This window comes from Meles meles, chromosome 1 (genome assembly GCF_922984935.1).
Source record: "Meles meles chromosome 1, mMelMel3.1 paternal haplotype, whole genome shotgun sequence".
In the NCBI taxonomy this organism is placed as follows: Eukaryota; Metazoa; Chordata; class Mammalia; order Carnivora; family Mustelidae; genus Meles; species Meles meles.
This window is the reverse complement of record NC_060066.1, coordinates 37,936,128-37,954,000: the sequence shown is the minus strand read 5'-3', so window position 1 is coordinate 37,954,000 and position 17,873 is coordinate 37,936,128. Positions and strand designations below refer to the sequence as shown.

At 33.9% G+C, this 17,873-nt stretch overlaps 1 protein-coding gene across 2 annotated transcripts in view; it reads left to right on the top strand.

Annotated features, from left to right (window-relative positions):
- The window catches only part of VPS13B (vacuolar protein sorting 13 homolog B), an 811,037-nt gene that overhangs the window by 463,159 nt on the left and 330,005 nt on the right, over positions 1-17,873 (top strand). The window contains exons 26-29 of one of the 2 annotated variants that reach the window (XM_045996973.1): positions 4,752-4,923; positions 5,257-5,371; positions 7,147-7,213; positions 11,444-11,852. In XM_045996973.1, the coding sequence (XP_045852929.1) occupies positions 4,752-4,923; positions 5,257-5,371; positions 7,147-7,213; positions 11,444-11,852 (763 nt within the window). Of the gene's footprint in view, positions 1-4,751; positions 4,924-5,256; positions 5,372-7,146; positions 7,214-11,443; positions 11,853-17,873 lie in introns of those variants that run through there. The other variant, XM_045996994.1, reaches the window with a different exon arrangement.

The following is a 17,873-nucleotide window of genomic DNA, read 5'->3' as shown; positions in this document are numbered from 1 at the left end:
TGTGGTAGTTTTAGCATTTAAATTATCATCTGATCAATTGAATAGCTGTTGGAAGACAAAAATAATATATATGTATATCAAAATAGATTAGAGAAGTGGAGCTTATTTTTTAGCCTTTGCATACATCAACAAAATACTTTGTAATGCTTTTCCTATTTCCAAATAATCATATTCACATATTCACCATCACAATTATTGACTTACTTGGTTTTGCTTTTTAAATCTAAAGAGTTATATAAATTAACCTATCAATCTGAGGTCACCTTACATTTTTTTAAGGTTTTATGTAAATTCCAGCTAACATACAGTGCAATATTCGTTTCAGGCATACAGTATTTGTTTTTCTCTGACTTACTTTTCTTAGCATAATACTATGTAGCTCCACCCAGGTTGTTACAAATGACAAGATTTCATTCTTTTCTATGGCTGAGTAATATTCCATTGTATATTTACATGCCACATCTCTATCCATTCATCAGTCAATGGACACTTGGGCTCTTTCCATAATTTGGCTGATAATGTTGCAGTAAACATTGTGGTGCTTGTACCCCTTTGAATTAACATTTTTGTGTTCTTTGGGTAAGTACCTTATAATGCAATTGTGGGATCATATGGTAGTTTTGTGGGTTTTTTAAAGATTTATTTATTTGAGGGGTGCCTGGGTGGCTCAGTGGGGTAAGCCTCTGCCTTCAGCCCAGGTCATGATCTCAGGGTCCTGGGATCGAGCTCTGCATCAGGCTCTCTGTTCAGCAGGGAGCCTGCCCCCCCCCCCCCCGCCTGCCTCTCTGCCTACTTGTGATCTCTCTCCCTGTCAAATAAATAAATTATCTTTAAAAAAAAAGATTTATTTATTTGAGGGAGAGAGCAGAGGGGAGGGACAAAGGGAGAGAAAGGGAATCTAGAGTAGACTCTCTGTTAAGCTCAGAGCCTGATACAGGGCTCTGTACCACAATGCTGAGATCGTGACCTAAGCCGAAATCAAGAGTTGCACACTTAACCGAGCCACCAGGTACCCCAAATTTATAATTTCTTTATGTGCTTTAGATATGAACCCTTTATCAGATATGTCATTTGCGAATATTTTCTCCCATTCTGTAGATTTCCTTTTAGTTTTGTTGATTATTTCCTTTGCTGTGCAGAAGCTCTTTATTTTGATCAAGTCTCAGTAGTTTATTTTCACTTTTGTTTCCTTTGTCTCAGGAGACATATCTAGAAAGAAATTGCTGTAAGGCCATCTTACATTTGTTGTGCTTATTTATATCAATTATATATCTGGGAAATTTTTTGAAATCACAGTTTTGAATTTTTTATTTCTAATTAATATCTGCATTCAAAAACAATAAAAATTTTAAAACATTTACTATTTAAAGTATTGTTTTTCTTGCTGAGTCAGGTCAAATATATTAATTATTTTGTCTATAAAGAATTCATTATACATGAATCTGATTTTAAAAAGCACACTTTTTACAGTTGTTTGTATTAAGAAGAAGAGAAGTATTTGTTTATATGAACCTTGGGTGATTTATACTTTAAACTATGAGTAATTCTTTTTATGTTGACATGTTGATAGGAAGTACCATACATTCCAGTGAATTTAACTCTAGCTTCCTGAATATCAATCTGGATGGTCGTAGAGGGGGAAATAGGAGTAAAACGCGTAAGTACGAAGCTTGAAAACAGTTCATCATTTTTCCCACCCTTGCATTGAAATAGTGAGACCAAAGGTAGTGGAAACCACAGCAGGCCACTTGTTACTGTTGACTTAAGTACAAACCGTGGTGGAAGTGTTTAGCCCTTTGGGAAGTTTTGTGATTGAACAAGAATGCTGGAGTTATTTTGATAAGGGAGAGTAGCAGTGTGGCCAAAACTATGATCATCCCTGAGCTCTGAAGCAGGCCAAGGATGAAGGGCTGCAGTGTTTGCTCTTCCAGATGAACAAAGATAAATTCAGCTAGAAAAATAAACTCAGTTCTTTTGGTCAATTTGCAACAAAATGGTGAAAGAATTGAACTGTATATTTTAGAACTTGGCATAAAGAGGTGTGGGAAAATAGTTCAGCATCTCCAATTCTGGCTCAATTTTTGCTATAGATTTGGAAATCGAGTAGAAAATTAATGCACAAACATATTTAACAACAACACACCAAATGTTGTAAATCCAAAAGGAAAATTGGAGCTGTGTGTGGAAGGAGAGCAAAAGTCTTTTTCAGGAGTGCTTACTTATTAAATTTGAAGCCACAGTTTTCTTAACATTCCTACTGAATATACCTAATAATATTTTTTTAAAAAACTAGGTCACATTGACTTGAGGTGCTGTTTTCTTTGCAGTTTCCATTCTTGGGGTTATGATGTTCTTCTAACTCTTGAAGGATAATTTAATTTATGAATGCTTCTGCTCTGAGAACCTACCCATAAAGAAAGGCATCTTGACTACATTATGTGTCTTTTATTGAATTTGACTTTGTAAAATACATCCTTTTCTGGGATTAGTTTGTGCTTTTCATTAGGTGTTGTGTTACTTCAGGCAGCAACCAAAACCCTGAATTTTTGTATACCTTCTCAATTTGTAAGAATTTCAATGATAGCAGAGTTAGGACTACTTACTTTGGAAAAGAATTTATATGAGAACATCAGAGTGAGCTGTCTGCTTTGCTTGGTGAAGTGGAACAAGGAATTGACTACGCTATCTTCAGATTTAAGTCTATAATTTTCTGTCACAGTAAATCAAAAGACACTTTTGTTTTGCTATGCCTGGGCCTAAGTATTCCAACAATAAGTACTTGTCTGTTCTTTTGTGAAAATCATCCCTGTTTGGTCTCCTTCTGGGGATTCAAGGAAATTAATATCTCCTTCTGATTGACAGGTATTACAGAACTTAGATTCAGGTAAACACTTCATGTAGACACTAAATAGACCTGAGTAGATGGGATGTTTGTGGTTGTGAGAGCAGAAATTGTGGTTTGGTTTTGTATGAGATTTTACTCATTGCCCCTGCTCTGAGTTGCCAGATTAGTGGCTTCTGCTCTGAGAAACTCTCCATAGAAAACAGTATACTCACCACATTATGTTATCTTATTAAATTTTAAGAATTTTTTCGTTCTGGCTGTTGACTACTGGTCATGACTCCTTAGCATAGGAAGTGAACATCTTGTTTGAGACATTCAAAGCGAAAACAAACTATTATAAGTTGAGGACATATGACAAAGGAAAATGTGCTCAAGTTAGAAAGATAACAAAATGAGAAAGGCAAGAGAGCGTTGAATACCAAATTCTGTAAGACTTGTGAGTATACAGTTTCTAAGTAGTGGTTCAGTTTGATGGTGATAATTATACCTACTAGTTACAAATTGCTTATATATGTAAATCACTTCACATTTATGTTCTTATTTCTTCTTACCAACTCTAAGAGATAAATATCAAAATTTTGCAGAGGAGGAAACAAACTCCAAGAGATTAAATCCCATGGTTAGGGTCTAAAGAAGTCCTTAACCCTAGTGCATCATGCTGCCTACCAGACTGAGTTTAAGTACATATAATTAAAGTTTTAAAAGTACATACACATCTTTTAAAAAAAGTAAGCATGCTATAGTGTATTTGATCAATTCTCAGAGAATGGGTATTTTTGAAGGTTTTTAAATGAACAGCAAAGTTGGAATTTTAAAAACCGAAATATTTGGTAGTTAATCCTATAAGAATAGAATACAGGAGTGACTGATCATTGTCCCTGGCACCGTGTCTTCCTGCTTCTGAGGCTGAAGCTATTCAATTCCATACCAGGATTTATTTTTCTCCAGCCCATTAACAGCTGCTGAAAAGATTTAACAAAAACAACGATGACCAAATGAACCTTTTACAAAAAGTTTGTTAGTACCAAATGCGGGAACTTACATATTTATAATTCATTATGTATTTGTTGAATTGAATAAACTCATGCTCTTTACCTCTAACCATTTAGCCATATAAATCATTTTTAAGAATCTGTTGTTGGGACATGTGCCTGGCTTAGTAGTAGGGCATGTGACTCTTAATCTTGGGTTGTAAGTTTGAGCCCCATGTTGTGTATAGAGATTATTTAAATTCTTTTAAAAATCTGTCAAATCCAACCTTTTTTTTTTTTTTCTCATTTTATTTATTTTTTCAGCGTAACAGTATTCATTCTTTTTGCACAACACCCAGTGCTCCATGCAAAACGTGCCCTCTGTTTCTTAAGCCATGCTAATTATGCTAATCAATTTGCTATGGATATTGTAGATTCACATAAGTACTTCATAGTGGGGGTAGACAAACCTCTGGTTTCTATAAATGACTAGATTGTAAATATTTTAGGTTTTGTGGACCGTAATATCTCTATAGAAACTGCCTAACTGCTACATGGCAGCCATAGGCAGTAGGTAAATGAATGAGTATGGCTGTGATCTAGTAAAACTTTATTTCCAAAAATAGACAAGATCTGGCTCCTGGCTATACCTTAGCTTGCAGACCCTGCTCTCTAAGGAAATACCCATTGGTACAACCCAAACTTGTTCTGCATCTTATGTACTCTTGAGGAGACTGGAATGACATGCATGGACATTTCAACTATAAAAAACATGTGATTAGTACATATATTATTAACATGTATCAACATAAGCATTTAAATGTTTATTGTTAGCAAATATATGTTATGGAAAAGTTTTCAGTGGTAATTTCAAATTTTATATAATTTTCAAGGTTATTTTTATTTGTTACACTGTTGTTTTTTTCTCATCCCAGGGAGATTCTATACAAGCAGGTGATGATTCACCATTTTCAGATTCTGTGACTTTGGAACAAACTACAAGTAACATTGGTGGAGCCAGTGGACGGATTAGTCTGTGGATGCAGTGGGTGCTCCCCAAAATTACTATAAAACTCTTTGCTCCAGATCCTGAGAATAAAGGCACAGGTACAGTGTTACTTCTCTTCTCTACTGAAAAGATAAAATATTAAACACTATTTTTAGAAGAAATAGTAGACTTTAGTTTTATTTATATCTGTCACTTAAACATCACTAGATCTAACTTAGGTGATTTCTATTAGCAGTACTAATATATTGAATATAATACCTGAATTTTTATTACTTTTCCTTAGTGTTGTAGGATCTTGTGTGGTTAATGAACAGAAAGTCTCACTTCCTCTGTAGATGTCAAGAATATATATATGAATTTAATCTAAAATAGAAGGTTTTAATATTGATTGTTAGGCCTATGCTGATTTTAATGTTTGCCTCTTGTTGCAGAGCTTTGCATGGTCAGTGAACTAGAAGACCTCAGTGCTTCCATAGATGTTCAGGATGTATATACCAAAGTGAAATGTAAAATAGAGAGTTTCAATATTGATCACTATAGAAGCAGGTAAATAATGTGTAATGAATGCGGGAAAAGCTATACTTTATTTGGACACAGTCTATATAAGAATTTTTATATTTTATTTTGGGTCTTTAAAAAAAAAAAACTGTGCTTATTTCCAAAGAGGATTCTTAACAGATAAATTGATCAGTTTTCCTTAGAATTCATTCATATATGGAATATAACAAAGTTTTGTTTCACAAGATGGCAAATCTGTTCATGAAGACCCATATTGCCATAATAAATGAAATAAGCTGATTTTTCTGTCGTCTGACATAATTTTTTATTTTGTATATTTGCAAATTTGCTGGAGACATAATTGATGGCTTTGGTTTTTGCTGTATACTCTCCATCTTCTCTCCATACTAGAAAAATCACAGACTGAAATGGAGTAGTTACATCTCACGGCCCTTTGTACTTTGGAGACTTTTCTTGTCTCACACATGATTAAAATACATGTGGTGGATATTCCTAGAACCAAATTTTTCTTTCCCTAGTAAATTTTTATCAAAAGTATGATGTAAACAATTATAATTTATACTTAAATTATATATATTTAATTTATACATATTTGTTATAATAATAAATAATGGTAGTAAAAAAGTAAAGATTTAGATATCTTCACAAAGATGCATAGCAATTTTGTCATTAATTTTTCCAAAATGAAGATAAAAAAATGCTTTTTGTATTCTTTGTTTGCTTTTTTGTTTTGTTTTGTTTTTTGCTTTGGAATACGACTCTGGAATTTGTATTTTTTAAATTGAAATATAATTTACATACCATAAAATTCACACATTTAAAAAAATTTTTACACAGCATCATATTTTCAATTTCATATTGTGTAGAAACAGTCTTAAAGTCTATTTTTTCTCAGAATTTATCATATTCATTCAGCAGTTATTTATTGAATGCCTGCAGAAGCACATATGTTTCTATACCTTTACTGTTACATCATAGACCCTAAAAACATAATGTTTTTTATTGAACACGTTTCTAATTCTACATTAAAAACATTTGGATTTTGATTCTTTATCATATTGCTTATCACATATTTTGTATTGCTTATATCAGTGACCATCACATCTGTCCAGCCAAAACCTTGTGTCATATTTGTGAAGTTCAAAATATTTTGCTGGCTATATATTAAACTCTGTTTTATTAGTAGTATGTTACAAAGCAAATGATAATTGTTTTTATTCTTTAGCCATGAATCATGAATTGATCTTTGATAATGGAATGTTCAGTTCCTTAGGTCCTCGTGAATAGCATATCTTTATATGAAAGTGGTTTCTGCAGGTGATACATGATTATTATGTTATAGCTGAAATCATTTCCTGATGATGTGAATATTATAATGTATCTTCTAGATCATCAGTGACTTTACTGTTAAATTTATCTAAGTTTTAGATAATTATTCGTTCACTTAGTCAAAATATTTATTTGGTGTGTATTATGTGCACTGTGCTAATAAGCACTGAGGATACAATGTTTGAGAAAAATAGACATCAGTCGTGCCCTTATGGGCCTGATAGTTTCATGGATGAGATAGAAATAAATAATCAATCAGTAAGTATACAGTTTTACCATTAAGACAAATGCTTCCATGCAAAACGACCAGCATGTGGTGCTAATATAAGTTGTTCTTGATTGCATTGTCAGATCTGTGTTTTAGTTCAGTGTAGTGCTGTTTACATAATAACTATTTGAAATAGTTATATATGCTTAATTTTTTAACTCGGAAAAATTGAAGAGAACAGAAAAGGTGAACTTATGTTTTCCAGGCCAGGGGAAGGTTGGCAGTCAGGACATTTTGAAGGAGTATTTCTACAGTGCAAAGAAAAACCTGTGGTGAGACTCATTTAGTAATTATGATTTTTAAAAAATATATTGTAAACTGTTTATCTTTGTTCTTTCATGCAATAGGACTAATGGTTATAAGAATTAGAGCTCAAAATAAATTCTTTTTGACCTGTTCTTCCAAAAGTACATTATAAAATAAAATTGTTCCTTTAAGCTGTTTGTGTTTTGTAACCATTTTCCTGTTACAGGTATTAAGAAAATTTTTCAAACAGCAAAGGTAGGATTGCTTTTATTAAAATACTTTATCATTAATGTGTTATGTTGACTTTTTAGAAGTTCCTCTTATTCACAAATGAGTTCTTGTTGGATTGTCCTTTATCATATAAAAGTAGTAATTTTACACTAAAAGTAATTATTTTCCATTAACAATGCTTTTGCAGAAGATGGTCCAGACAGAGGCCATACCTAGCAGTGGCTCAAACCTAAACCTATGCAAACTTGGGCAAAATTTAAAGTATCTAGATTTTTTTGCTTATGGCTTTTATTGCTTTTTGTCTTTTCACCTTCTTTGCTCCTGTCCATCACCTCAAGCCTTGGGAAAGAGTGTTGGTCTCTGGGGCAATGTGGAGGTGTCTTCCTTTCCTGTACTGACAAGCTGAACAGACGCACCTTGTTGGTTCGACCCATCAGCAAGCAGGACCCTTTCAGTAATTGCTCTGGCTTCTTTCCTTCTGTAAGAAATCATTTTAAAATTATGCTACAGAACTCCCACTAACAGGAATCCAGAGAAGGAATTGAACTATCCATAGAGTCAACTCTTGATTTTCATCTTCCTCTGTATGATCCACTTTGTCAGTGAACTCTACTGCACTTTTGAATCATACACTGGTTTTCCACTACGATCTAATTTGTTTCTGGGTTACTTGCATATCCTGTTTTTCACTCTGGTTTTGTGATTACAACCCAATTTTACCATGAGCATAAGAAAACCAGAGTGTAGGACATTAAGTATAATGTTTTTTAAATTGTGCATGTTTTGAATGATCAAGAGTTGACCAAACTTTGATTCTTACTTAGCTTGCTTTTTTTCCACCTTTCAATTATGCCATTTCCTTCTTGCAACTAATTCAAAGTACCTTACTTGGTGACCTCTTGAAACTGGACAAGGCTGTATGCTCATCATTGACTGTCTGGAAGATGAGTACTAGACTGCACACCAGTGGCTTTTAGATGTTTAAAACCCTGTTTTTTCTAGTGGTACAATATATCTGGATATGTTATTTAGCTAGTTCTTTTAAGTGACATTCTTAAAGTCAATACAAATGTGTGTAATTTTAAAATATTAAGACCAGATTATCACAGTGGTAATAGCAATTCTCTTAAGAATTTATTAAATCCCTGCAAACATTATTAGATATTTTCTCAGCATATGGGAACTATTTCCTCTTTTTTTTTTTTTTTTTGGTAGCTCAAAAGGAATTTAAGACCTGTATCTTTTTAAAAAATGATAAAAATTAGCCAAATATTTTAACTAATTATGTTCCTGGATTTAATGTTTAATATTGTATTTGCATAGCAAATGCTAGTTTGTGATTTGATTTTTTTTATGTTTTTATGGATTTTTGGTCTGGAGAAAGATGTCTTAAATGTGGCTTTTCTATCAACAAAAGTTCTGTTCAGATTTATTTTTATCTCTTCGATTGTTATTAGTGTCTGTGAGAAACATTCTTAATTTTTTTTACATTTTGAATAACTTTAATGTATATTTATGAAAAACCCCACTTATTAATGCCCTTTAAAATTTTTCTTTATCAATTTTTCTAAGGTTTTAAAAATTTTACTAATATTTCTTTAATTATTTTCTAACCTTTCATCTTAAAGAGTATAAGATATTATTACTGTATAAAAGGTAATATTTACATTATCTCAACTCCAGCTAGTATTCATTGATTCTTTTTTTTTTTCCCCCTCTTACATTAAGGGAATTAAGAATGCAGTAGTTCAACAAACTTCCTCTCATGGGAGTTTACCTTTCAAGAGTACCTACATTCAATATGTTTAAAATATATTTTCCAAATCAAAGCATTTATACAGTGAAACACCTTTTATGCATTTTCCAGCATTCATGTGTTGCTGTTGTGAGGATTATTTGAGCTAGGTTATGTAGATGAGTGGTTGATGGCAGCTTCGTGTAGCCTCCGCCCCGCAGAGTCCAGTTTAGAGACCCTAAGACCATGTTGCTGTGTGGCCATACCCCAGCCACCCTTCTCCATCCCATGTTTCCTGCTGTCCAGCAAGATGGTGGTAAGACTGGTGGCACTTTTTCCTGTTTTGCCGTATTTCCTTTTGAATGTAGAAAGCAAAAGGAAAGAGAAATCAGAGAGGTAACAAGGAGGTTGGGAACGATTAAAGAAATGTTCTGAGGGCAGGACGGTTATATGAAATATTATTATTTTGTACATCCATTCAATGCCTACTTCCCAAGTTTTTTTTTTTTTTTTCAAAGATTTTATTTATTTATTTGACACACAGAGAGAGATCACAAGTAGGCAGAGAGGCAGGCAGAGAGAGAGAGAGGAGGAAGCAGGCTCCCTGCTGAGCAGAGAGCCCAATGGGGGGCTCCATCCCAGGACCCTGGGATCATGACCTCAGCCGAAGGCAGAGGCTTTAACCCCCTGAGCCACCAGGTGCCCCATCCCAAGTTATTTTTAATGGTCAAAAAATTAGGTTAAAAAATAACATATATGAAGGTAAATTGAATCTCACCTTTCTTCATTCTGAAGTCCAGATTAAAAGCAAAATTAACAGTAACAGCTGCATTGTATTCTATTTTCCCTCTTGCTTTGTCACTGGATGACAGGCAGCCACATGAGAGGAAGGAAATGGAAGCCAAAGAGCTTCACGAGTACTGGCATAACATAGGCCTGGATGCACTGCTGCTTTGCCGCTCTCACTCTTTTCCTGTTTGTTCTTCTTTCTCAGTTTACTTCCTCTCTTGATATCACACATTGGACCCTAATAACCTAAAAACTTTGTTTTTAGGCCCAGGGAAGAGAGGTTGGAAATGTGGAGTATAACAGCTTAACTGTAATTTTATGCTGAGTAATTTACAAAAAGGGATTTTATGTGTATTTCATGGTTCAGGAAAACTTTCAAGAGCTGTCCTTTTCATATTTTGACAAATTCAAAGTATGCATTTTACTTCACTCTTAAAAATATGCTCTTTTACTATAATTTGTTTAGAGTGTGTAATTTGAATATAAGTTAATTGGACAAGTTTGTTCAGAAATATTGATGTTATGATGATAAAATTTTTACTCAAATGTTGTATGCATATTAATATAGCATTAAACCCAAGGAATATGAGTTTGAGTTGTAAGAGAGTTGGTAGTTACGTTTTATAAATAGCATGATAGCCAGTGAAAATAAGCAGGTTCTAAAAGACAGATGTTTTACTTTTGTGTTACGTTACTATTTCCAGTAAACATGCATTAAGTGGTTGTTTTAGTTATCAAAGCCTGGTTTCAGTGAGGTTCTTTTTTTTTTTTTTAAGATTTTTTTTATTTGACAGATAGAGATCACAAGTAGGCAGAGAGGCAGGCAGAGAGAGAGAAGGAAGCAGGCCCCCTGCTGAGCAGAGGGCCCGATGCGGGGCTCTATCCCAGGACCCTGGGATCATGACCTGAGCCGAATGCAGAGGCTTTAACCCACTGAGCCACCCAGGCACCCCCAGTGAGGTTCTTTTTATGGGCTTGGTCATCATATAAATTAGCCAGATTATCTAAGGAAAAACTGTTCTCATAAATGTTAGGTCAAGGGAAGTCAGTCATCTTTTTTATTCAGGTTGTTGATTGCAAGTGGAAATATGTAACATGGTTATTTCAGTTTCATCTGCGTAAACAACCTCTCTCTGACCCATGTTACAACACCAAATTGGTACTGTCAGTGAAGAATTATCAAGAACAAAAAGGTAAAATCCAGAGATGACTTGTTCCAAATTGTGAAAGTTATGGAAAATGTAGAATCATAGACACAGAAACAACAAAGTTTAATTGCCTCTCAAGATCTAGAACTAGAACTCAGGATTCTTAATTTTCAGTTGAGTCATTCTGATTGTTAGACGGTTTTGCCCATCTGTGGAATTGATCAGTAATATGCTCATCAACGGATGTAGACATAATAAAAGGTTATAATACCAACTGAGATCATTTTCTGCTTTCAAAAAGTTTTTTTTCTTTTTAATGAAGTGTGTATTATGATTTCCTTTTTCTGGAACAGACAACAGCAAAACTTCTAGATGGCTCTCATCAGCAGCATGGATTTCTCTCTTTGACATATACAAAAGCTGTAACAAAAAATGTCCGCCACAAGTTAATATCAAGAAATGAGCGAAGAAGTTTTCATAAGTTATCTGAAGGTTTAACGGATGGTTCCCCCCATTTTCTTCATGAAATTCTTCTTTCAGCACAAGCTTTTGATATTGTCCTTTGCTTTCCTTTGCTTAATGCCATTGCAAGTATATTTCAAGCAAAACTACCAAGGACCCAAAAAGAGAAAAGAAAATCTCCTGGTCAGCCCATGAGGAGCCATACGTTGACTTCACGCAGTTTACCTTTGATTTATATCAACACAAGCGTAATCAGAATTTTTGTTCCAAAAACAGAAGAAATGCAGCCAAGTATTGAAGGTATTGTCTTTCAGATTTTTTTGGGTCTGATTTTACAAAACTTCCATGTAGGGGGTTAGGTTTCCATTTTTTAATATGATTGGGGGTTGTATTTTGCACTTCAGTGTGTTTTAGAAAATAATTATGTTATAATCATTCTACAGCTAAATCTTTAGGAGTTATTTCAGAATAATGGGTATGTTTCTGACTCAATTAGTTACTAGAATAAGAAATGGATTTTTTTTTCATCAGGGCTTTTGGTAGCAAAGCTTATGCTTATTGTCGTTTTATTAAACTCAAATGTTAGGTTCTGTATACCTAAGGTAACTAGAAATTGGTTTAAAAAAAAAAATAGCCAACTCTCCAAGGCTCCTGTGGCTTCTTCCAGGCTTCTAGGTACAGATTATTTTAGGTTTTAAGATGAAGTGAATTTATAATCCTCCTGCTTCCACCCATGAGAGTAACTTTTAAATTTTTAGTTTCCCCCATGCTATGAAACAGTGAAGAACTTTAAGGACATTTTTAGTGAAATTAGAGTGTAGTGATTCACATGGTATGAACTTTGGAGTTACAGAGACCTGAGTTCAAATCTCAGCTTTACTAATTATGAAGTATAAAATCTTGAGCAAGTTAATCTGAGTTACTACGTACAAAATGGTAATAGTGGTATTTACCTTGATAGTAGGTCTTCCTGATAGCTTACTTTCCAATGATGACTACATGGAGACTTTGTGAATAGTACCACTTGTTTAGTAAGCTCTCAGTAAATGAGAACTGAATCAGGAGGAGGTGTGCCCTCGCTTTCAAGGTAGAATATTTGCAAGTCCCTCATTTCACTACTGCTTGTACTTCACTGGCCAAAACTTAGTTATATGGCTGTACCCTACTGTGAGAGAGCCTGAGAAACGGTGTTTCCCTCGGCAGTATAACACCTTGCTCATAGATTAAGGCCCTATGAATTTGAGAAAGAAGAGAGAATGGTTTGAGAGGGATAAATAATAGTTTCTGCCACATGAGAACAGTAGAGCTTTTTTCCTTTTAGCTATGATGTGGAGGAGGAAGAGCTTGAATGATCAGTGATGGTAAATAAAAAAGAAAAGCACCTAGTTCCATTCTCTTTCTTCTTGGGAGTCTAGTCTGTCTCTTATTCTGTCTCCCAAAAACATAGGGAAGATTATTCTGCCTAACATGATTTTTGATAATTAAGGGGTTTTTTTTGATAATTAAGTTTTGATCAAAATAATGGTCCTTTTTAAAAAACATTATCTATAAATAAAAAATTATTTGTAGAACTTTATAGTTCTTAATTACAAAGATGTCTAGAGATAAATTCAGCATATTATACCTAATGGATTTTTTTAATACAAACGAGTTCCTATACTTTTCCTTCTGATTTTTGATAAGAACTATCATAAAGTTGATTACTTTGAGATGAATTAGTACTCTCTGTGTTGCTGTATTCTGAGAGCAACTGCCTAGTTGTTTTCATTTATTCAGATAGTTTGTAGAAACACATGAATGGTAAAGAATTAAGTTAGTCTTCACTGAGCGATTACAAGTGATTTGAGAGGAAGCAGCAAACCAGAAAAGCTCCATATTTACTGCAGAGACACTGACCTTTATGCTTTTTCCTTATTGTTATCCTTTATTATGTGAGTATTTAATGAATGTTTAGATTGTTACCCGACATTGCTATCTAAATTTATATTAAAATTGCATAGGCTTAAAAAACCTGTTTTTTTTAAAAGATTTATTTATTTGAGAGAAAGAGAATGCACCTGCAGAGGGAGGAGAGAGAGAGAGAATCTCAAGCCAGTCTCTCCACTGAGCTCGGAGCCTGACTCAGGACTCCATTCCAGGACCCTGAGATCATGCATGACCTGAGCTGAAACCGAGAGGCAGATGCTTAATCAACTGAGCCACTTTCTCATAACCACCCAAGAGAACAGACATAAAAGGTCATGGAGATTTTCAAACCATCTTTTGACCTTTTTAGCTGAGAGTAGGGGGAAAACCCTGGAAGCAGAAGTAGTTTGGCTTTGTTATTAGAGGAAACATGATTATTTTGGTAAAAGTTTGAAGTAGTCCATCACATTTCAAAAATATCACTGTATTACAGTATCTATAACTTTTTCCATCAAAATAAGATGGCAGAAAATTTGAATCTAGATAAAAATAAGAATGAAGTCATATCTATATTATAAAAAAGTTCTAAATTTTTTTTAACAATTAATGATATTGTTTTCTACTGATATATCTCTCTGGTTAGTATGAAAGCATTTATTTTCCTAACCAGAGTGGGTTTCTGTAATTTCACTTAAAATAAGGTATGTTAGTAAGCTTTTGTGATTTCCTGAAAATTCTTTGTAGTGTATATTTTATGTATTCATAATTTTCTGATTATTCTCATTTGAATGTAAACAGTTGGCAAGGCCAAAACTTCATTGAGCCCTAAGAAAAATAGTTTTATAGGAGATGAAAAGTTAGGATGAGGTGGAGAGAAATACAGAAAGAGGACTGTATGAAAAAATTGGGAAAGGTCGTGCAGACAAATCAGGAAGCAAAGCAACCTATCTGACTTCATGATGCTTTAGTACTGATATAGAAGTGTTTAGGAATTACAGATGACCTTCAAATTATGGGACTGAACTGGTCTCTAAATAGTAATTGCATGTAAACTAATCCTAAGTTGAATCCTTTTTCCTCTAGTGTCCCTAATGCTATTCTAATATAAGGTTTTACACATTTAATTTCACATCTGAAATATCAGTAGTGATCACAAATACAAGTAACAAGAAAAAAAAACATAATGTATATGCTTCATCTCCCACTTAAGTTTTGAAATTGGGCCTAGAATATAAAGCAGTATCAGTATGTTGTTTTTTCAAGACATGCCAGTCTGGCTAAGACTTTTTAATTAGATGTTCAAGAATGTTTATACTGGTATATCTTCCAGAATCAGACATAGCTGTTTCTCACTGTGTGCATTTGATCTGCATTCAGCTTTTGTTTATTCATTGTGAAATATTATCTGTTTGATGTAATGAATGATTTGGGATGTCTTTGACTGGTACTTGTTAATACAGGGGACATTTTCACAGTAAATTGTTCTTTCATTTCAGTTTAGATGTCCATTCCAGGGCTCTTTGAATAAAATTTTTGTAACAATACATGTGAGAGAAATTTACCTGACAAACTAATTTTCACCATCCGTATCAGTGTCATAGCCCTTAGGTGGTCATTACTAGGTGGATCTTATTTATAATGTTAAATGTTTCTTCTTAAGACAGATGTTACCTGTAAAATATAAATTGTCTTGATCATTGAATTAGAAGTCTTTCCTTTTTCATATTTTTTTTTGGGGTAAAATACACGTAACAAAATTTTTTCCATTTGTAATTATTCAGGAGTACATTAGTGGAATAAATTACATTGACAGTGTTTTACAACTATAATCACTATTTATTTCCAGATGTTTTCATCATCACAAATAAACTCTGTTCCCATTAAGCAATAACTCTTCCAGGCCTTGATAACCTCTAATTTACTTTCTGTCTCTATGAATTTGCCTGTTCTGGATATTTCTTGTAAGTGGAATCATAAATATTTGGCTTATTTCACTTAGCATGATGTTTTTAAGCTCCATTCATATTGTAGCATGGTATCAACTTTATCTTTATGGTTAGATAATATCTCACTTTAAGGATTTCCCACATTTTGTTAACTTACATCTCTCAGACACTTGTGTTGTTTCCAGCTTTGAGTTGACTATGAACACTGGCATACAGGTGTCTTTTGGAGCCCATTTTCACTTCTTTTGGATATGTACCTAGGAATGGAATTGCTGGATCATACGGTAATTCTGTATTAGAATTCTTTGTTTTTGAGGAACCTGCAGTATATTAGGACACCTTTTTGATGAGGACAGAATTTGTGGCATTTTCTGACAACACTAATGTGCAGGCATAGTTCAGCCAATAAGAGGGCTCACTCTTAGTAAGGATGGGAGCATGGGTACACTGAGCCCCCCGAGCACCTCCACAATGAGACAGAGGTCAGAAGTTCAGTAGTGAACTCTAACTTCATTTTTCTGTCCTATGCAGCAGTGGTTTATTGGGACAGGTTCTCTGCTTCAGTAATTTGTGTACATGTCAGAAGGAATTAAAAACCTGGCTCTTTGAGAAAATGGAGGGAAAACTGCTTTATTTCTTGATTTCTTTTGCATTTTTGTCTTGTTTGTTGTTGTTTTTTTTTTTTTGGCTTACTGTGTTAAATTATAAGTTTTAAATTTCCCATTCAGCTGCTGTAACTAGAAAAGTCCCCAATTGATTGTAATTGCAAAAATATTTCCAGACTTCTGCTATCTTATTTTTTTTAAGACTTTATTTATTTATTTGACAGTCAGAAATCACAAGTAGGCAGAGAGGCAGGCAGAGAGAGAGAGGGAAGCAGGCTCCCCACTGAGCAGGGAGCCTGATGTGGGGCTCGATCCCAGGACCCCAGGATCATGACCTGAGCCAAAGGCAGAGGCTTTAACCCACTGAGCCACCCAGGCACCCCTGCTATCTTATTTTTTAAAGTTACTTCTCTCTCTCTCTCTTTTTTTTTTTTTGGTCGTGGTGGTTGTGGTGGAATTTTAAGGTATGATTTCAAAATTCAGATGCCTAAGTACTTCCTAAGCAGGTAACCTTGAAGAAGAGCATACAGAAAGGGGTGCATATTGTTATGGCCATTTTGAAAAATACAGTCTGCTGTGTTTCTCTGTGAACTTGTGGTTAATTTTAATCTTTTGCTTATATAAACTTTTTGCAATAAACACCTTTTTAGAGGCATTTTTTCATGACTTGGGTGAGAATGTATATAAATAAATTGCTAGCAAAAGGATTACTAGATCAAAGGGCATGTACCTTTAAAATGTTTAGGAGCTGTCAAATGTCAAATTGCCCTTCTAAATAGCTGTACCAGTTTTCTGTTTCCTTCCGCTCATCTTAACAGAGTTTTCCGGGGTTTTGTCAGGCTCATTCATGAAAAGCGCACTGTTTTTCTAAGTTGTTGCTCATCTTTTCCTTATCACATAATAAGAACTCTTTGTGTATTAAGTCTTTTGTCTGGCCTACACTATGTTGCATACATTTTTTTTTTTTTTTTGCCCTCTGCCTCTGTGTGTGTCTATGTATATATCTATATCTGTATCTACATGTATGTATCTTTACTTACATCTTTATAGTTGACCCTTGAATAATGCAAAGGTTAGGGGCACTAACCCTCCCACTCCTGCAGTTGAAAATCCATGTATAACTTTTGACTCCCCAAAAACTTAACTACTAGTTGCTTAGATGGGAAGTCTTACCAATAACATAAACATTTAACACATATTTTGTATTACATGCAGTATTCTTAAAATAATACCTAACTTTTCCTTCGTTGTTTCAGTATTTCTAGGCTCCACAATTTGTCTTCGTTTCAAATTGTTGCGTATCTCTAAATTGTTTCCAGTATATTTATTTTTTTTTAAATCTACATAGAATTGGGCCCACACGGCTCAAACCCATGTTGTTCAAGGGTCAGCTGTACTTATATCTCTACCTATACTATCTCTGAGAAGTAATGAATTTCCAGAATGCATTCCTGTCTATAAAACAGTTATAAAAATGCATGCCAAAAGTGCAAAGATTTTGTCACATTCTATTAGATTTTTTTGACACTTTACCTTTCATTGTTGCTACTCTTAATTCAAGTGATAATTCACCCATGAAAAATTTTTCAATGAGTAAAATGCATATAATGTAAAATTCATCGTTTTAAGTCACTTTAAAGTATAGACAAATTTTTAAATATATATTTTATTTGGGAGATTGAATGTTTTCATTCAATACATTTTAGAAGATATAATGTGACTAAGGAAAACATGATTGAAACAGCAATTCCATTAGAAATAAATTACTTACATGACAAGATCTAGTAAGACTCAAGAGGGTAGTATGCATTTTACTCCAGAAAGGTGTTAAAAAGTTTGCTTGAGTTACATTTGTATCAGATGAA